The following is a 20,913-nucleotide window of genomic DNA, read 5'->3' as shown; positions in this document are numbered from 1 at the left end:
ACCAAATAAGTGGCTTTTTAATGCTTTTATGCTATTTAATTCATGGAAAAATTAGGAAACAAGTCCATAATTGGATATTGATCCAATTAATGGTTATTCTATCATATGGTATTACTAAACTTTATGTTTTTAAAATTATTGAGAATTATCAGTAATAGCAATGGAGCTATGGTAAAATTTTTGAAAAATTAACACATAAATCATTTTCATTCATAATATGAAAAGAGGACTTCCTATCATATTCTAGGACTAATCATCCTAGATTAATTGAATGATTCTCATTATAATCATGGTAAATTTTAATTTTTATGTTTATGCATAAATAGTTAATTAAAAAAAAGAAAAATTTCTAGTAATTTATTTTTTTTGTTAAAAGAGTAATCCCCATGATAATGAAAATCCATGTAATCCAATGAAGTAAGAAGAAAATTGGGATGCTAAAATAATGTATATTTTATGTAAAAATTAAAGAAATATTTTAGTTAAATTTATCTTTTTGCATAGATAAATTTAAATGATGAAAGAGAAATTTCCACCACATTGGAATTCAAATATTTAAATGAGAAAAGTGTAATTCCTAGTGTAAAGAAATTAATGGAGATTTTTATTTAAGTTTTAAGAGAACATTTAGTTAAATTTATCTTTTTGCATAGATAAATTTAAATGATGAAAGAGGAACTTCCACCATATTGGAATTCAAATATTTAAATAAGGAAAGTGTAATTCCTAGTGTAAAGGAATTAATGGAGATTTTTATTTAAATTTTAAGAAAAATTTTAGTCAAATTTATCTTTTTGCATAGATAAGTTTAAATGATGAAAGAGGAATTCCAACCATATTGAAATTCAAATATTTAAATGAGAAAAGTGAAAGTTTTAGCTTAATGGAATTAATAGATATTTTTATGTAATTTTTAAGAAGAATTTTAAATAGATTTAATTTATGTAAAAGAGGAATTCCCATGATAATTGGATTGCACTCATTAAAATGAGAAAAAGAGGAATTTCAAGTTTATTAAAAAAAATAGGTATGATATTTAGTTAAAAAGGAGAAATTTTATGATATATTTTTAAAAAAAAGAGAAATTTGAATTAAATTTTAGTGTCAAAAGATGAATTTCCACCATAATTCTACCTAATGAATTAAGGTTGAGAAATTATGTGATAGAAAAAATATCTTTGGATATTTTAATTGGTGAAATCACTAAATGGATATTTACCCAAAACTAGATGTTTATCTGAAGGGAATCCTTGTAGAACTAAACCGAATGAATTTGGTTAGACTACGAGAGGGACGGACAGTAAACCTACTTGTCCATCTCTCGATCTGAATCAAGTAAAAATTTCGTGACCAATTCTAGTTCTAATCACAAAGAATAGACTACCAGAACTAAACTAGTTTTTCCTGACCAAACTCACCAAGAATCTAGTTGGATAATCAGACTGAATGATGGGTAGATTACCCTGATGAGAGATCAAGGATCCTCATTACGAAACTGGGAATTATGGAAAAAGGGTATTTGAAACTAATTTCAAATTGAAATTTTACTTGCATTAGAACCTCTGTTTTTTTTTAATTTAAAGGACTGTTTTACTCCAGAATGTTGGAGGAAGCATTTGGCTTATGTTTTTCTAAGAGGAGGTTCGTTGGAACAGCTGGCGGGGAGTCGTCAAGGGACGTCGCTCGTCGCGGCAAAGCCTGCCGAGGTCTTGACCAGCCTTGGCACGACAGTTAAAATGGTGCGCTTCTGGTATGATGGGCAAGGACCGACGAAGCGGTCCCTGAGTGAAGTGCTAGGACACCTAAGGAGGATTCAAGAGGGTTCTGACCAGGCAATGCATAGGCTCGCGGTTGCTAGGACACCCATGCGTACGTCGAGTAAGATTTCGGATGGACTAAAAGGAAAGATTTTTGGGAATCAAATTTTGATACTAGATCTCGTTGGTTGGCCAGCTGGTCTTCAACGGAGAATCTAGAGGATATTATTGTAATACAATGGACTCAAAATTTTGAAAAATGATGATCAGAAATATTATGATTTCTATTGAAGGATTGTTTTAAAGCCAGTTGAATCTGTTATAAATGGTAATTTCATATTGGGTGTGTACGTGGTATGCCTAAATTTTTACGTGAATCACTGGCTAGGGGGCCTGGGAACTCTTTTCCTCGGTACCCGGACAAAAACATAACCAAATCTTTATAAAGGAATCCCACCAATACAGTGGTCGACGGGTGGTTGGCTAACCCATGGGCGGCTAGATCGGAGGATTCCTGAGAAACAACTAGATACGATTAGTTACATTAATTAGTTTTAATCCTGAGAAGACCTTGTTCTGTGGGAGGGGATCAGCAGGGCTGTGCCTCGTAAATGAGGAAGAAAGTGGTGATTCCATGGATCAAGTGCAAGTCTCTTCTTGATCTGACTATGTGACTTCAGGTTCGGTCAGATCAGTTTACCTAGTTAAGACTTTGACTCGTTAGAGTAATTCCCCCGTTAGAAGATTTTTCCCTTGGTGGAATCGCTTGTTCCTTTCGGGGGAGGGGAGTCTTCCGGGCCCGGTCTTGGAGGGACCGCTCGGGGCTAGCCTCTCGTCCCGGACATCCCCGGGCAAGGCCCCGAGTGTGGATCCCCGCCCCGCGCGGGAGGCCGACGTCGCTTCCGCCGTCGGGACAGGGCACCCACGAAGGGGGCAGGGACCCCACAGATGGTATCATCAGAGCCTTATAAGGATAAACGAATTCTTATTAGAAATTGATAATTTAAAAAAAACTCAAAAAAAAAGCATTTTTCATAATGTATTTTCATTCCACAAGTCTCATTGATAAAGAATTTTTAATCAAAGAAATTGTTTTTTTAAATGGAAGTTCCATACTTATCTGGTGTTCCCGACCTCACCCAGTCACAAGACATGATTGTGTTCGCCTTTGAGCATCTCATCTCTTCCGCCTGCAACTCGAACAAGCCGAGTTAGACTCGCACGCCATTTCAAGGATTTATATTTTCCTAACCCAGTGGAGAGACGTCAGCATAAGTGGTTTTTGCAGGGCAGTATGTCCCCGCCTCTTGCGACTAGCGTGCAATACTGAGGCTGAAAGTGGTACATGGTGTCACGAAATTTCAGCCTTTCATGCCAAATCTACAGACTCCTTAGTTGCTTTATTCCTAAAAGGAGAAGATAATAGCTCCCTTGGCATTAAGAGAACGTTTGTATTAGGGCATGGCTTTGGCCCACCAGTACCGCCATCTTATGCATCTCCCACAAGGAGATTTTGATTTCTAGAGCTGAGCCGCTCTATGTACATATTGCAACTTTTATTTGAATAAAGAAATGTTTTCTCGAGAAAAATTTCCTGTTATATAAGTGATTGTTTATGGACGAACTGATATAGAAAAATCTATTACCGGACATATGTCATAGATCTCCAATAAGATCATTTATCTTGTTTAAGAAATTATTTTTTGAATCCCTTAAGTCTTAGGATCTCGTGGATGATATCAAAATAAAAATTTAATAATATATCATTTTTGACAGAATCATGAGACGAGGAAACCGTGACTCTTAGCCAGACCCTCTCTCTGAAGATGATGAGCTTGACCCCGACATTCGCAAGGCTCTTCATAGAACTCAACCAGGACCCTTCAAAGGAGAAGGGGAGAACCTGGCTGAGGGTGTGGAGAAATGGGTGGAAGCTATGGAAGAATATTTTGATGTCGTAGACTACAATGAGCAAAGCAAAATGTCTCTTGCCAGGCTAAAAATAGTGAAAACAGCTAGGGTGGCATGGAGGAACCATTGCGACACCAACCGTCTGGACAGGAATACTCAGTCTTGGAACGACCTTAAAACCTATTTAAGGAAGAGATTTTGTCCCCCTGGGTTTTTGGAAACCAAAATGAACAAATTCTAAAGTAAGGGAGCAAAACCATTGAGGAATATGACCAGGCCTTTGCTCTTCTACTCAAATATTCACCACCTCTAGATGAAGAGCAACTCATGGCCAGGTTTATTCAGGGAATGAATGAACCCTTGGACACACTGGTCAAGAATGCCAAGATAATGTCCATGGCAGAAGCTGTCAGAATGGCGAAGGACTTTGCCAAAGCCTTCATCGTGAAAGTCTCGCCAAAGCCAGCTCCCTCATCCTTTAAAAGATTTCAAACACCGGGAGGTTCTTTCAACTTTCCGCCTCCAAAGAGACACCAAGGTCCTCGCCAGAATGTGGAGACGGGAAGCTTCAAAAATAAAGGAAGACCTTTCCCCCGAAGTATATTCTCAGGAACTTCGGCTCTCTCCCAGAATGCAAAGGGAAGAGCTTCGAAGCAAGAATAAATGCTTCGGATGTCAAGGATTTGGGCACCAGCTCAAGGATTGCCCATCTCCTTCAGTGGGCCAAGGAAGTGCCAGGGTCCCAGAGTTCAGAGACCGACTCCTTCATATCAGTCCAATCAGGGTCCCCTGCGCCAGAATCAAGGTAGCCCAAGAAGAGTGCCAGCTCAACCTGCAGCCTCCTTGCAAAGCAGTCCTCAAACTCCCTCCCAGAATTGAAATAACCAAAGAGAGAGAGTTCCACCTCTCAGAGACTGGAGCAGCCAGAGCAGTCACCATAGCTAAGGACGTAGAGGAAGAGAAAGGATAGATCTATGCAGCAATAGAGCATCAGGGGAATACTCGTCAATTCTCAGCCCTCCAGCAGAGTACCAAGGTAAGCAATTCAAGCTTTTGATTGATTCACGCAGTATTCATTCTTTTATTTTCCCAGGATGTCTGCGTAAATTAGTCCTAAATCAAAAAATCAGGGAAACCTATGCAAGTGGAACAGTTTAGCCTAGATGGAAACGTAATAGAGTGCCAGTTCAGAGTCCTACCCTTGGAATATAGGATGGAATCCTTGGAATGGATTGGCTCCAAAAGAATCAGGCTGACATTCATTGTCAGAAAGGAACCATCTCTTTCCTTGACCTTCACGAGAATAAAGTTCAAGGAATTGGAATTTCAAGATCCCCAGTGCTACAATTAGTCAAGGCTTCCAAATTATTAAAAGGGCTCAGAAAGAAGCAAGCTGTGTATGTCATTAAAATGAATCCAGTAGACATAAAATGCAAGGGTAAAGAACCAGAGTGGTTAAGTGAGTATGCAGATGTGTTTCCTAAGGAGCTGACTGAGATGTCTCCATCTCATGAAGTAGATCATGAGATCAAATTAACCCCCGGAGCTCAACCACCAGCAGCCTAACGTGCATACAAAATGCCAGTCCCTGAAGCCATAGAACTTAAGGAACAGTTAAGATAACTGTTAAAACAGGGATTCGTCCGACCCAGTGTCTCGCCTTGGGGTGCGCCAGTTCTCTTTCAAAAGAAGAAAGATGGAATGTTAAGAGACTGTATTGACTACAGAGGACTGAATCATTTAACAATTAAGAATAAGTATCCTATTCCTAGGATTGATGAACTTTTGGATCGGTTAAGTGGGACCCAAATGTTCACAAAGATAGATCTCAAATCGGGGTACTACCAGATCAGAATCAAGGAGCACGACATCCCAAAGACAGCATTCAATACTCGCTATGGGCATTATGAGTTCACAACCATGCCGTTTTGATTGACTAATGCCCTCGCGACATTCAATCGTCTTATGTAAGATATTCTCAGAGAATACTTGGATGATTTTGTTCTTGTCTTCTTTGATGATATATCATGGCATACTCAAAGAATGCTGCAAACATGAAGATCATATGCGCAAGGTCCTAGAAATCCTAAGGAAACACCAACTCTTTGCAAAGAAGAGCAAATGTTCTTTCTCTCTTGACTAGGTGGAATACTTGGGATTCATAGTGTCAAAGGATGGGATTTCTCTTGACCCCACAAAGATCCATACAGTCGTAGAATGGCCAGAACCCAAGTCAGTAAAAGAAGTCAAAGAATTCCTAGGTTAATCGGACGGTATATGATCTTTATACCTAGGTATGCTCAAATAGCATCCCCCTTAACTAACCTTCTCAAGAAGAGTACACTTTTTCAGTGGACTGCAATGTGTCAGAGTGCCTTTGACAAGCTAAAGACAGCCTTAGTAAACAACCATGTCCTTAAATTGCCAGATTTTACCAAACCCTTTGAGGTAGTTACTGATGCCAGTGGGTTTGCCTTAGGCGGTGCTCTAATGCAAGAAGTCATGTAGTGGCCTATGAATCCAAAAAACTCAGAACACATGAGAGGAATTATGCTGTCCATGACTTGGAGTTACTCTCAGTAGTGTATGCTCTGAAGTTGTGGAGACATTATCTTTTTTGGGACAAAGGTTCACCTTTGTTGGAATTAGGGTTGCAGAAAAGCACACAAAGCTTGGAGAAGAAGAAGCAAGAATGCACACAACACACAGTGTATTAGATTGTGTCAATGTACAAAAGATCAGTTAGCCCTAGAAGGATGGGCGTATATACAAGCTGGGGGAAAAAACCTCCTAAAGAGGGAAAAAGTGCCCCGGCGGTCCTAAGTGTGTTCACACACATCACTGCCTATATATATGGCAACAAATCCCCCCTGGGAGTGATGGTGTGAACGAGAGCTGGCACTCATGTATAGGGGAGTGCCATGCCCAAAGTAGATCAATCCACAAAGGGAAGCAAGCCCAAAGCTTTGCGGAAAGCTTCGAACTTCTCACGAGGAAGCGCCTTTGTGAAAAGATCGGCGAGGTTGTCCTGTGTTGGCACATAGGCCAAGCTGATCTCTCCTGCTGAGAGTCTCTCCCTGACATAGTGATAATGCACCTCAATGTGCTTTGTGCGAGCATGAAAAACTGGGTTTCTCGCAACTGCCAATGCGCTCTGACTGTCAGTGAAGATAGAGGTGGCAGAGACTCCTGTCCAACACCCAAGTCAGCCATAAGCCGTCTGAGCCACACACACTCAACCGTAGCTGTGAAAGCTGCCCTGTACTCAGCTTCACAACTAGAAGTGGCCACAGTAGGTTGCTTCTTGCTCAACCAAGATATGCATGAGCTACCGAGCATGAAACAAAAACCACTTGTGGACACTCTTGTGTCATAGCAACCAGTCCAATCTGAGTCCGAAAAAGCATGTAAATCTGGCGGCAATGATCCCCCCTTGGGATAAAACAACCCAAGATGTATGGTGCCACTCAAGTAGCGAAAGATGCATTTAACTACCTTCCAATGCTGAGACCCTAGGCTATGCATAAACCTGCTCACCTGTGAGACTGCAAACTGAATGTCCGGCCTCATAATGCATACATAGATGAGGCAACCAATAGCTGTCTGATAGAGTGTGACATCAAAGTGATCTCCAGGATCATGAAGACTCAACTTCAAACCTGTCTCCATTGGAGTAGCAATAGGCTTGCAGTCTTCAAGGCCAAATCTCCGCAACAATGTCTCAATATACTTTGTCTGACACAAAGCAATACCTCCATCACACTGCTTAAATTGTATCCCCAAATAATGATGCAAATGCCCCAAATCTGACATCTCAAAAGAGGCATTCAAATCAGCCTTAAAATCAGCAATATGACTTTCATTTGGTCCTGTGAGCAGCATGTCATCGACATAGAGAGCAATGATTAGATGTACACCATCCACACGTTTAACATACAAAGTGCTTTCTGTTGGACTATTCTGAAACCCATGTGCAGTCAAATATGCATGTATCTTTTCATACCAAGCTCGTGGAGCTTGCTTTAAACCATATAAAGCCTTTTTCAACCTGCACACTTTGTTTTCCTGCCCTCTTTAAACAAAACCACGAGGCTGCGATATATACACCTCCTCATGCAAATCTCCATTCAAGAACGCAGTCTTTATGTCCAGCTGATGTACATTCCAACCATTATGAGCTGCCAATGCACAAATGCTACGAATGGTAGTCATACGACAAGTGGGAGCAAAGGTCTCATCAAAATCAATGCCCTTTTCTTGAGCATAACCCTTTGCAACAAGTCTAGCCTTATAGCGATCAACACTGCCATCTGGCTTTCGTTTCAATTTAAAAACCCACTTACATCCAATGGCCTTTTTACCAATAGGCAAATCACACAAAGACCATGTACCAGTCTTCATTATAACATCATATTCACTTTGCATTCCAGCCAACCAATTTTATGAATTTTGTGCCTCATCAAATGAAAGAGGTTCTTCCTCTTCACACATACTAGACACAGCCAAAGCATAACAATCTGATGTATAAGAGGCATGCTGAAAACCTGAACGAGTACGACTAGTCATAGGTGCATCAATCTTACTATCACGCAAGGTTTGCACCAGCCATTTAGGCATACCTCTAGCCTGCTCATTTTCAGCCCTATCCTCATGAATTACATCTTGTAAATCTGCATCAGAAATAGGCTGATCTATGATGTCGTTTAAAATCTGCATAGGCTGAATATTTGGCTCATTAGGACTTACATTTGAATTCCCACCTGTAAAGAGAGGCAACAATGTATCAAATACATCCCGTGAGCTCACACATGTCTCTTTGGTACATGATAACAAAGGCTGCACAGCATCTTCCACAAAAACAACATCTCGACTAATCAAGATACGCTTTGACTGCAGATGATACAATCTGTAACCCTTGCTCTCAGCACTATAACCAACAAAAATGCATTTGACAGCCTTATCATCCAATTTTCTACGTTGTTGCACAGGCACTAAAGCATAGGCCAAGCAACCAAAGACACGCAAGTGACCAATAGAAGGCTTCCTGCCATGCCAAGCTTCATATGGAGTAATAGACTGCAAGGCCTTAGTGGGACACCTGTTGAGTACATATGCAGCACACATGACAGCCTCAAGCCAAAACGCATGTGGCAAAGCTTGGCTCTTGACCATACATCGTGCCATCTCCATAAGTGACATGTTCTTCCTCTCAGCAACACCATTTTGCTGAGGGGTATACGGCATTGTACATTGGTGTTTTATCCCACGACTAGCCAGAAATGCATCAAACTCTTTAGACATGTACTCCCCCCCTCGATCAGTACGGAGGGTGCCCACAGTACAATTGGATACATTTTCAACCATAAGAAAAAACTGTTTGAAGCACAAAAACACTTCGGACTTTGCCTTCAGTGGATATACCCATGCATGCCTTGAGTAATCATCAATGAAAGTCACGAAGTACAAGTGTTTACCAAATGACGGAGTTTGCATAGGCCCACATACATCACTATGTACAAGCTGCAATTTGCGAGTGGCCCGCACAGAACCATCCTTTGGAAACGCAGAACGCTGCATTTCGCCCAAAATACAGCCTTCACAAACATGTTTCAATGGTGCCTCAAGAGGGGGCAATGAAGCAACCATATCAAATTTCTGCAAACGCAGCAAACTAGCAAAGTTCACATGACCAAAACGAGCATGCCATAGTTTTGCATCTGAAACTGCCTTTTCATCAGAAACTGCATTTGCTGAATCTTCCACACACTTGTCATAAGAATTGAGCCTATACAGCCCACGGAACAAGGTGCCAGATACAATAATCGTATCACCAGAAGTCAAATCATGAACAGTACATCTGTCATCCACAAATTTGACTACAAGTTCAAGTCTAGCAAGCGCAGAGATAGACAATAGATTCTTCTTTATCCCTGGCACATACAAAGCATCTGAAAGTATGAAAGTGCTACCATTTGTAGCAGTAAGCATAATTTTACCAATGCCCTTCACTGGGTAAGAAGCATTATTAGCACATGTGACAGTATTCCCATTAGGGACAGCCTCAAGAGAAGTGAACATATCACGATGCGAGGTAATGTGCTTTGTAGCACCACTGTCAAAATACCATACATGAGAGTCAACAGAAACTGCCAAACATGCATCATGTACAGATGGGTCGTACTGGCAATACACGCTAAACGCCCATTCTGTATCCTGCACAACATTTACAGAATCTGCATTTGTAGAAGCATCCGCTATTGTGGCTGCATTTGACTCTTTCTTCTTTGCCTCTTTAGCCTTTAGCTTAGGGCAATTCTTAATGACATGATCATTTGCCTTACAATAGTTGCACCTGGTCTTTTTCTTGCCTTTATCAAGAGCCTTCTCAGACTTATTGTTGCTACCTGTGGAAGGAGAAGAAGTTGCAGACCTACTAATAGGAGAAGAAACAGTGGAAGGGGCTGCCTTACCACTTCTTCTTTGCTGTTGAGCAGCAATAAATGAATGATCAACTGCACGCTGCCTGGCCCTGTTTTGCCTGGACTGCGCTTCTTGCAAGAGCTTGTTGACTAAAGTATCATACTTGACAGCATCAGGTCTGTCCTCATTAAGAAGTCTCCACGTGGAAGCAAAAGTCTGATATGTCTCAGGTAAAGTATCAAGAACAGTCTGCACAAGAGAATGATCAGGAATAATCTCACCTACAGAAATAAACTGTTCTTTGAGATCTTTAATCTCAGCAAGAAAAACATTCATGTCATCATCTTCTTGCATAATCTTCAATTCTAGCTCTTTACGCAGGTAAGCGATTTTTACCTCGTTACGACCTGCATACAAACCAGCTAGAATATCCCAAGCCTATTTTGCTGTTTTAGCTGAACGAATATGTGGGGTGATGTTACGTTTGACAGAAAGTGCAATCAAGGCATGAGCCTGCGCATCTTTACCATCCCAACGAGCTTGTTCAGCAGTGGGTAAAACAGCAGCAACAGTAGAGCTGCTAGAACTTGCAACATCCTCAACAGATCCTACATCCACAGAACCTGGACGTACATCCGTACCCTGCACAATGTTCCACACTCCTTTTGCAACCAAAACATGCTGCATCATGTATGCCCAAAGTGGGTAGTTGCTGTCTCCATCCAGTTTGTCTTCAGCAGATAACATGCGAAATACATCATTGTTGTTATCAGCCATGGCCACTGACTGAAACTGATGCAAAAGCTGCCTGTAATGAAGCAAAGACTGAACAAAAAACAACTCGTGCTATGTAGCACGGTCCACAATAGAATACGTATGCCTATTTTGCAGAAAACTGCACTGTCAAAATTTCTGCAGAAAATGACGAAAATACCTGTGCAGAACTTGAAATGCAAAAACGGAGCCCGAAACAACCTCAGATGCAAATTCTGAGAACGCAAATTCTTTTGCAGAGTATAGGGACCTACAAGCGCTCGTGAAAACTCACCTCAATCGGAGAACGTGAGTCGAAGGGTGCTGGCGGCGTAGCCCTGGGAGCCGATGCCTGCTCTGATACCAATTGTTGGAATTAGGGTTGCAGGAAAGCACACAAAGCTTGGAGAAGAAGAAGCAAGAATGCACACAACACACAGTGTATTAGATTGTGTCAATGTACAAAAGATTAGTTAGCTCTAGAAGGATGGGCGTATATACAAGCCGGGGAAAAAAACCTCCTAAAGAGGAAAAAAGTACCCCGACGGTCCTAAGTGTGTTCACACACATCACTGCCTATATATATGGCAACAACCTTGATGTGACAAATCATCAAAGTCTGAAGGTCATCTTCACCCAAAGGGATCTCAACATGTGTCAAAGGAGATGGATACAAATCCAGCAGGAACTTGATTTTGAAATAAAGTATTGGTCAGGAAAAGAAAATGTGGTTGCAGATGCGCTCAGCAGAAAAACCTCCTTGCTTGCAATAATAGTGGTGTCAAATCCATTGATCAATGAAGCAAAAGAGAAAATCTTGCAAGATAAATTCTTTGCCCCTATTGGTATCCTTCTGATGCAGGAAAGCAAGACTCCTTAGGAAATGAGTCGAGTTCTTGGATACAAATTGGATGAAGGATGAATGTATTATAATAATCGCCTATGTATCCCCAATGATGAGAGAATAAAGGGAAGAATTCTGAGAGAAGCCCATGATAGCCTGATAGATGGACATCCAGGGTTTATAAAAACCTATACGTCTGTGAAGAAAAGCTTCTTCTGGACAAGACTCAAAAAGGATGTACTTGACTATGTGCGAAAATGCTTGATGTGCCAAAGAGTCAAGGCAGAGAGAGTCAAGATGCCAGGGAAACTGCAGCCTCTAGACATTCCACAGATGAAGTGGGAATGCATCAGTATGGACTTTGTCACTGGATTACCTTCAGTGCAGTCAAGTTACTCCATTTTTGTGGTAGTTGATAGACTAACCAAAGTTTCCCATCTGATTCCAGTGAAAGAAACATACTCTGCAATGGATGTTGCCAGAGTTTTCCTTAAGGAGATCTTCAGATTGCATGGTTTACCCAGGAGGATAGTAAGTGACAGAGATCCCAAATTCACATCGAAATTCTGGACTGCGTTCTTTGAAGCAATAGGAACTTTCTTGGATCTCAGCACAGCCTATCACCCCGAAACAAATGGCCAGACGAAAAAGGTAAATCAAGTAATAAAAGATATCGTTCGGTCATGCTGCAGCGACAGGGAACCCAAGAAGTGGTTAAGTCATCTGCATCTTTTGCTTACAATGCTTCTTATCATTGGAGCATTGGGATGAGTCCTTTCAAAGCTTTGTATAGACAAGATTGCCTTACACCATTGACTTGGTCTGACCCATTGATCAGAGTCAAAATGTCCAGACAAATACTTGATGACATGGACTAGCAGATGCAATCAATCCGTAAAGATATAAAGACATCCCAAGACAGACAAAGCATTATGCAGATAAAAAGAGGTCAGAGAGAGAGTTTGAAGAGTCAGATATGGTCTTCATTCAAGTACGACCAAAAAGAAGTTCCTTATCCTTAGGGAAGTACAAGAAGCTCTCTCCCAGATACTGTGGGCCGTATGCACTTAAGAAGTATGTACCTAGCCCGAGTCACATGCTTGATGATGAACAATTGATCTCTCCGACTCAAGACCAAATGGTAATCCAACCTAAGGAAATCCTTGACGTTCGGGAGAAGATTCTCAGGAGGAGCAGAGTCCTCAGAGAATTCTTAGTGGAGTGAAATTTCTTCCCTCTAGAAGACGCCACCTGGGAGAAAGAAGAAGAGTTAGCAAAGAATTACCCCCACTTTGCGAGATGAGAACATCTCGCGCTTTTCAAGTTGGAGAGGGTGTAAGATTCCTCCTCACCCTAAATAACAAATAAGCCTCTACTTCAATCCCTTGTTAATCATTCTATGTTTCTGAATACAAGAAAATATTATTTTTCCTTGTTTGGCCTAGTGAGATAAAAATTTCTAGAGAGTGGTAAATCAATATTGAGATATTTTTGGATAAATAAAATTTATAAATATCAAAAAAATATTTTCTTGAAATAGGAAATCAAAATAGATTTTTCAAGGTGCAATTGGAATTAATTAAAAATGATTTAGAAGACCTTAGCCTAAGGGTCAAGATTTTTTGAAAATTTTAGATTAAGATTATGGACCAATAAGATTAATCCAAGTGTTGGGATAAGATAAATCCAAAGAATAAAAGAAAATATCCAAAAATTAGTAAATACCCATATAAGATGAAGAGTTGACTGAGTACTAGATTTATTAGTTAAAAATTATGAAGTATTAATAAAAAATGAGATATTTTGGAGTAATCATTCATTTTTGACATTTTGGTAAGGAGAAGGGGGACCTTCAAGGAGGCACCTATTTCACATGTGTGGATGAGTTTTAAACTAAAAAATAATAGGATATTCTTATCTCTCCTCTCTCTTGGATCAAACCAAATAAAAAAGGGAGCCAAACTGGTCCAAATCTTATCCAAATTCAACCAAACTGAAGCTGAAAAATTCTAGAACTCAGTTGGACTTAATTAGTGACCTCGCTCACCTATAAATAGACCCTCATTCTTTTGTATTCTCATCTGTGAACTAAACTATGTCGGTATTACTCTAAGATAAGCTTATTTTTTATTACCTCAAAATCCTCTACAAATTGAAGAGATTGGAGCTACTCTCTCTTCAATTTTCCTTGGAGTCTTCATCAACATACCAAACCAATTGATTGGTTGGAGACCTCTTCTTTGATTAAAAAATCAAGCAATCTAAGAGGTAAAGTGTGGTTTATGATCCTTTTTTTTAAATCTCTAAATGTTTCTCTCTTCTCAACCCCTCTTAAGCTTGAGAAGCATTCAATTGAATGGCTTTTTAATACAATTGAATTTCTTGAATGAATTGTAGCGATAAAACACATAAATTTCTATTTATGCTTAAAGTATAATGTTTTTTTAAAGCATTTCTCTCTCTCCCCCAAAGAATGGTCATTCCTATGACCTATTCTATATTCAAATGAAGCTTCTCATGAAACAATTCTCTAACCTAAAAGTAATTTCTATGCTGGTCAAATTGAGGCCAAATAAGTGACTTTTTAATACTTTTATGCTATTTAATTCATGAAAAAATTAAGAAACAAGTCCATAATTGGATATTGATCCAATTAATGGTTATTCTATCATATCATATTACTAAACTTTATGTTTTCAAAATTATTAAAAATTATCAATAATAGCAGTGGAGCTATGGTAAAATTTTTAAAAAAGTAACACATAAATCATTTTCATTCATAATATGAAAAGTGGACTTCCTACCATATTCTAGGATTAATCATCCTAGATTAATTGAATGATTCTCATTATAATCATGAAAATTTTTTATTTTTATGTTTATGCATAAATAATTAATTTAAATTTTTTTTTCTAGTAATTCATTTTTTTTGTTAAAAGAGTAATCCCCATGACAATAGAAATCCATGTATTCCAATGGAGTAAGAGAAAAATTGGGATGCTAAAATAATGTATATTTTATGTAAAAATTAAAGAAAGATTTTAGTTAAATTTATCTTTTTGCATAGATAAATTTCAATGATGAAAGAGGAATTCCAATCATATTAGAATTTAAATATTTAAATGAGAAAAGTGTAATTCCTAGTGTAAAAGAATTATTGGAGATTTTTATTTAAATTTTAAGAGAAAATTTAGTTAAATTTATCCTTTTGCATAGATAAATTTAAATGATGAAAGTGATATTCCCACCATATTCGAATGCAAATATTTAAATAAGAAAAGTATAATTCTTAGTGTAAAAGAATTAATGAAGATTTTTATTTAAATTTTTTTTAAAAAAATAATTAAATTTATCTTTTTGCATAGATAAGTTTAAATGCTGAAAAAAGAATTCCCACCATATTGGAATTCAAATATTTAAATGAGAAAAGTAAAATTTTTAGCTTAATGGATATTTTTATGTAATTTTTAAGAAGAATTTTAAATAGATTTAATTTATGACAAAAAGAGAAATTTCCATAATAATTGGATTGCACTCATTAAAATGAGAAAAAGAAGGATTTCAAGTTTATTAAAAAAAATAGGTATGATATTTAGTTAAAAAGAAGAATTTTTATGATAATTAAGAAAAGAGATTTAAATTAAATTTTAGTGTCAAAAGATGAATTTTCACCATAATTCTACCTAATGAATTAAGGTTGAGAAATTACGTGATAGAAGGAATATCTTTGGATATTTTAATTGGTAAAATCACTAAATGGATATTTACCCAAAACTAGATGTTTATCTGAAGAGAATCCTTGTAAAACTAAATCGACTGAATTTGATTAGACTACGAGAGGAACAGACAGTAAACCTACTTGTCCATCTATAGATCTGAATCAAGTAAAAATTTCGTGACCAATTCCAAGTCTAATCACAAAGAATAGACTACCGGAACTAAACTAGTTTTTCTTGACCGAACTCACCAAGAATCTAGTTGGACAATCATACTGAATGATGGGTAGATTATCCTAATGAGAGATCAGGGATCCTCATTACGGAACTCGAAATTATAGAAAAAGAATTTTTGGAACCAATCTCAAATTAAAATTTTACTTGCATTGGAACCTCTATTTTTTTTTAAATTCAAAGGACTGTTTTACTCCAGAATGCTGGAGGAAGCATTTGGCTTATGTTTGCTAAGAGGAGGTTCGTTTTGGAACAGCTGGCGGGGAATTGTCAAGGGACGTCGTTCGCGGCAAAGATTGCCGAGGTCTTGACTAGCATCGGTACGGTTAAAATGGTGCGCTTCTGGTACGATGGGCAAGGACCGACGAAGCGGTCCCTAAGTGAAGTGCTAGGACACCTAAGGAGAATCCTAGAGGGTTTTGACCAGGCAATGCACGGGCTCGCGGTTGCTAGGACACCCATGTGTACGTCGAGGAAGATTTCGGATGGACTAAAAAGAAAGATTTTTGGGAACCAAATTTTGATACTGGATCTCGTTGGTTGGCCAGCTGGTCTTCAACGGAGAGTCCAAAGGATATTATTGTAATACAATGGACTCGAAATTTTAAAAAATGATGATAAAAAATATTATGATTTCTATTGAAGGATTGTTTTAAAGCCAATTGAATCTGTTATAAATGGTAATTTCATATTGGGTGTGTACGTGGTATGCCTACCTTAATTTTTCCCTTGGCGGAATCGCCCGTGCCTTCCACGCGAGGGGAGTCTTCCGGGCCCAGTCTCAGAGGGACCGCCTGGGCTAGCCTCTCGTCCCGGACATCCGCGAGCGAGGCCCCGAGTGTGGATCTCCGCCTCGTGCGGGAGGCCGATGCCACTTTCGCCGCCGACAGGGCACCGCGGAGGGGACAGGGACCGCACATGGATAGAGTGAAGTGCACACTATGTTATTTGAGGTCCATAGTGGATTATGACCTCCAGGAGACAAACAGATCAATCTGTTTATCAACAAAATCAACACAGATACCTGATATTTTGTCGAACCACTTGAGTGCACGTCTTCCGCTCTTGACTGTTGATGATTGGACCGAATCTCCACGACACATTTCTTAGCCTCTAACTAGCCAACAGCGTCATCTACTAACATATCAAAAAACGTTTTGTTCTTCAGCAGACTTTCCTCCACCTCTTCTGCAAGCCTGATCAAAGGGGCATATTCCTCCACCAAGTATCATCAGCCACCTCCCCCTTGTCCCTATCACCCCACAGGCTCTCCATCGGGACATTACACCACCTCTGCATGGCACCCTACCCAGAGTTTCCTCTACATGCACACACATGCAAAGCAAACACATGCAGTGCCTTTTCCTTATGTTTATGTAAGCACACAACACATGGGCCACTTTTTCTCATCTGGACACCACAGAAGCATGTCACTATGCAACTAGGATGCTGGTTTCCACAAGAGGTGAGAAGTGTAGAAGCTCATCAGTTTTGTCACTTGTGCACACGCATCCATATTGGCTCCTTTAGGAGGCCACTCAGATAGCCTTTGGCACAGAACCTCCCTTCGTTGACAGCTTTCTTACACTCTCCATGTGGATGTCATATCACATACAAGCAATCATTAATGACCATCACCCGGCGGCAATTTTGGGATCATGCTGGAGAGCTTGACTAAAGGATTGTCTGCCTAAGTTGATATTGCCAAATGTCCTGCATGCACTTAGCAAAGTCAAACACCCCACAGAATCCTTAGAAAATGGGGAAGTTTTTAGTAGCTCTTTGGCCTCCTCCAAGCATCCTGCATGACCTAGAAGCACTATCATACAGTTAATATGTTCCATTCTTGGACTGATTCCATGAAGTGCTCTCATAGATGTAAAATACTGGAAAGCTTCCTCTACCTTCCCCCTTTGACTGCATGCAGAAAGGATACGAGTGTAATCTGTACTATGTGGTTTCAATCCTCTTTTCTCCATATCTTTGAGACATTGCACTGCCGTTTGAAAGTCACCATACTGGGCATGACATGCAATCATTGCAGACCAGCATACAACATCTCGGTTCGTCAATCCATCAAATACATTGCATGCTTCCTCTACACTTCCACATTTGGCATACATGTGCATGAGGGTGGTACCAATAATTGCATCTGATTCTAATTCACATCTGAGAATATGATCATGGACTAGCTTGCCTTCGTCTAAAGCTCCAATGCCCCCACATGCTTTCAAGATGCTCAAGAACATGCCTCTATTAGTCTGAATGCCTTCTTGTTGCAGTTTCTTGTAGAGCCTTAGGGCGGAGAGGTCATGCCCATGCTGTGTATATCCTGCAAGCATTGCACCCCACAATATGGGATTCTGTATTGAGATCTCGTCAAACACTTGTTGTGCCTCCTTCAGGCCCCCACATCTGCTATACATATTAATCAGCGTGCTCCCTATAGCAACATCCAATTCAACTCTGCTTCTCATGATCCATTCATGCATCAGCTTCCCTTGCCCTACAGCTCTAATGTTGCCACATGCTTTCAAGATGCTTGGGAAAATAAACTTCTTCGGTTTCAAGTTCTCAATTGGCATTTCCCTAAGAAACTCAAGAGCACATGCAACGTCCCCCTGTTGAGCATAGCCTGCTATCATGACACTCCATGACACTTCATCTTGAGTTGGTAAGTCATCAAAAACCTTTCGCGCATCCTTAAGATTCCCACATTTGGAATACATGTCCATGATCATGTTTCCAAGGTCACTTGACGCAAAACCACTACTAACTATCTGGTTGTGTACCAACCTGCCTTGTCGTAGAGCTCCTAGGCCCTGACAAGTTCTCAGAATGCAGAAGAAGGTAACTTGATTTGGTTCCATGCCCTCCTGCAGCATTTTTTCATAAAGTTCAAGGGCAGGGAGTCCCAGATCAACTTGAACATAGGCTGCAATTATTGAACTCCATGACACAATATCTGCATTAGGAAGCTCATTGAAAACTTTGTGGGCTTCCCTCACATTCCCACATTTTCCGTACATGTCAATAAGGGCATTACCAATGACCAAGTCTGATTCTAATCCAGTGCTAACAATCCAGTCATGTACAAGCTTGCCCTCAAAATGAGACAGCGTTCTACTACATGCTTTCAAACTACTCAAAAGTGTCATCTTGTTTGGTTTTAAGCCCTTCTCTAACATTTTTGCAACCAAGTCAAGAGCATCAAGGTCCTGACCATATCGGACCAAACCTTCAACCATCACACTCCAGGACACAGAGTCCCTGCTGCTGGACATGATATCAAATATTCGTTGTGCCTTCTCAAGGCTACCACATTTGCAGTACATATTAAGTAGTGCATTACCAATCACATTATCAGTTTCGAAGCCTTTTCTAATGATTTTATCATGTATCAACTTGCCATGTTCCAATGTGCCTGTGCTACCACAAGCAGTTAGCATGCACATGAGCATGATTTTATTTGGCTGTATACCCTTGAGTTGCATTTGCTCAAAAAACTCAAAAGCAGAATTAACATGCCCCTGCTGAGCATATCCTGCAAGCATGGCCCCCCAAGACACGATATTGCATGTTTGCATGCTGTCAAACACTTTGCGCGCTTCCTCCAAGCACCAACACTTTGCATACATGTCTACAAGGGTGCTTCCAACAACCACATCTGATTCAAATCCATTTTTGAGTACCTGGTTGTGTACCACTTGGCCTTTCCTTAAGGCCCCCATATTGCTGCATAATTTCAGCATGCATGACCAGATGAAGCTGTTGGGCTTTATCTTTTTGGCTTGCATTTTCTCAAAAAGTTCAAACGCGGCCTTATCATGACCATGTTGGGTATACCCTGCAATGAGGGCACTCCATGCTGTAATATCTTGATCAATCAACCTGTCAAAGACATGACATGACTCCTCCAGGCACCCACATTTCGCATACATGTCAATAAGGGCAGTGCAAATAGAAGTATCCAATGCAAGTCCACCTCTAATGATCTGACAGTGTATCAATCTTCCTTGTCCTAGTGCTCCAATGGTGCTGCATGCACTCAAAACGCAAGGAAATATTGCTTTATTTGGCTTAATGTCTTCCTGTTGCATGTTTTCATAAAGTTCAAGAGCGATATTGCCATGCCCTTCCTGAGCATATCCAGATATCAAAGCTCCCCAACACACGACATCTCGAGTTGGTAACTTATAAAAAACTTTGCTGGCCTCATCAAGGTTCCCACATTTAGCATACATGTCAACAAGAGAGCTCCCAAGAACAACATAAGACTCCAATCCAGTTCTCATTATCTGGTCATGTACCAGCCTGCCATGCCCTGAGGCTTTTATGCTGCCACATGCTTTCAAAACCGAAAGAAAAGTGATGTCATCTGGCTTGATGCCAAATTGTTCCATCCTCTCATAAAGTTCCAAAGCCCAATGGCCATGCTCGTGTTGCACACAAGCTGTCATCATGGCACTCCAAGACACAATGTTTTTAACAGGCAATTTGGCAAGCACATCATGTGCCTCGTCCAGGCTCCCACATCTTCCGTACATATCTATGATGGCACTCCCAATAACCACATTCAACTCAACTGCACTTATGATGATTTCATTATGTATCTGCCTGCCTAGTGCAGAGGATTTAATGGTACCACATGCTTGCAAAATACATTGCAATACATACATGTTGGGCTTTACCTGTTCACTCTTCATCTTGTCATACAATCCAAGAGCTTTGTCACTGTGTCCAAGATGAACATGAGCTGAGATGATGGCTTGCCATGTGTATACAGAGGGCTTTGCAATTGTGCAAAATGCAAGGGTCGCTTCCAGCAAGCTCCCACAAGAAGTAAACATGCGGATAATGGAGTCGCCTAGGAAGGCCACATAGCACATGCCATTGGTGACCAAGAGAGAGTGCAGCTGTCTACCAGCTACCAAGTCTTTCTTTCTGCAGCATCTCTCCAAGAGGTTGCTTATATCTGACACATCCGCCTTGCACATCATGCCAAAGAAAACAGCTATGAATTTACAATGAGAATCATGGCCTAGCAGTTGCACTTGGTGAAGAGAGTGTCACATCCAACTTGCAAATCTGCAGATCCATGTGATGTCACATATGCCACATCCAACTTGCAAATCTGAAGATTCATGTGAAAATGTTCCTTTTCTTCTGTGTGGTTGTTATTCATTCATTGCAATGGCTTGCATCAGTAGCTTATTTTGAAGTGGCCACAAACTTCAGCCACGCTAACCTACCCCTAGGTCTGTAGCAGGAATCCAAA

The 20,913-nt window shown here is 40.1% G+C and overlaps 1 protein-coding gene across 1 annotated transcript; it reads right to left on the bottom strand.

The window, feature by feature from the left end:
• Positions 1–17,269: 17,269 nt before the first annotated feature.
• Positions 17,270–20,632, bottom strand: LOC147625899 (pentatricopeptide repeat-containing protein At5g27110-like). The gene has a single exon (XM_086817753.1). It carries the CDS (start codon positions 20,630–20,632, stop codon positions 17,270–17,272), a length of 3,363 nt encoding a protein of 1,120 aa, XP_086673879.1.
• Between the last annotated feature and the right edge of the window lie 281 nt (positions 20,633–20,913).

This window comes from Cibotium barometz, chromosome 23 (genome assembly GCF_041138505.1).
Source record: "Cibotium barometz isolate CiBa-2024 chromosome 23, ASM4113850v1, whole genome shotgun sequence".
In the NCBI taxonomy this organism is placed as follows: Eukaryota; Viridiplantae; Streptophyta; class Polypodiopsida; order Cyatheales; family Cibotiaceae; genus Cibotium; species Cibotium barometz.
The sequence above is the reverse complement of the archived record's forward strand: the minus strand, read 5'-3'. Positions and strand labels throughout refer to the sequence as shown.

Coding starts and splice junctions, on each gene's coding strand:
- LOC147625899 (XM_086817753.1), bottom strand. CDS start 20,632: ATGTGCAAGGCGGATGTGTCAGATATAAGCAACCTCTTGGAGAGATGC.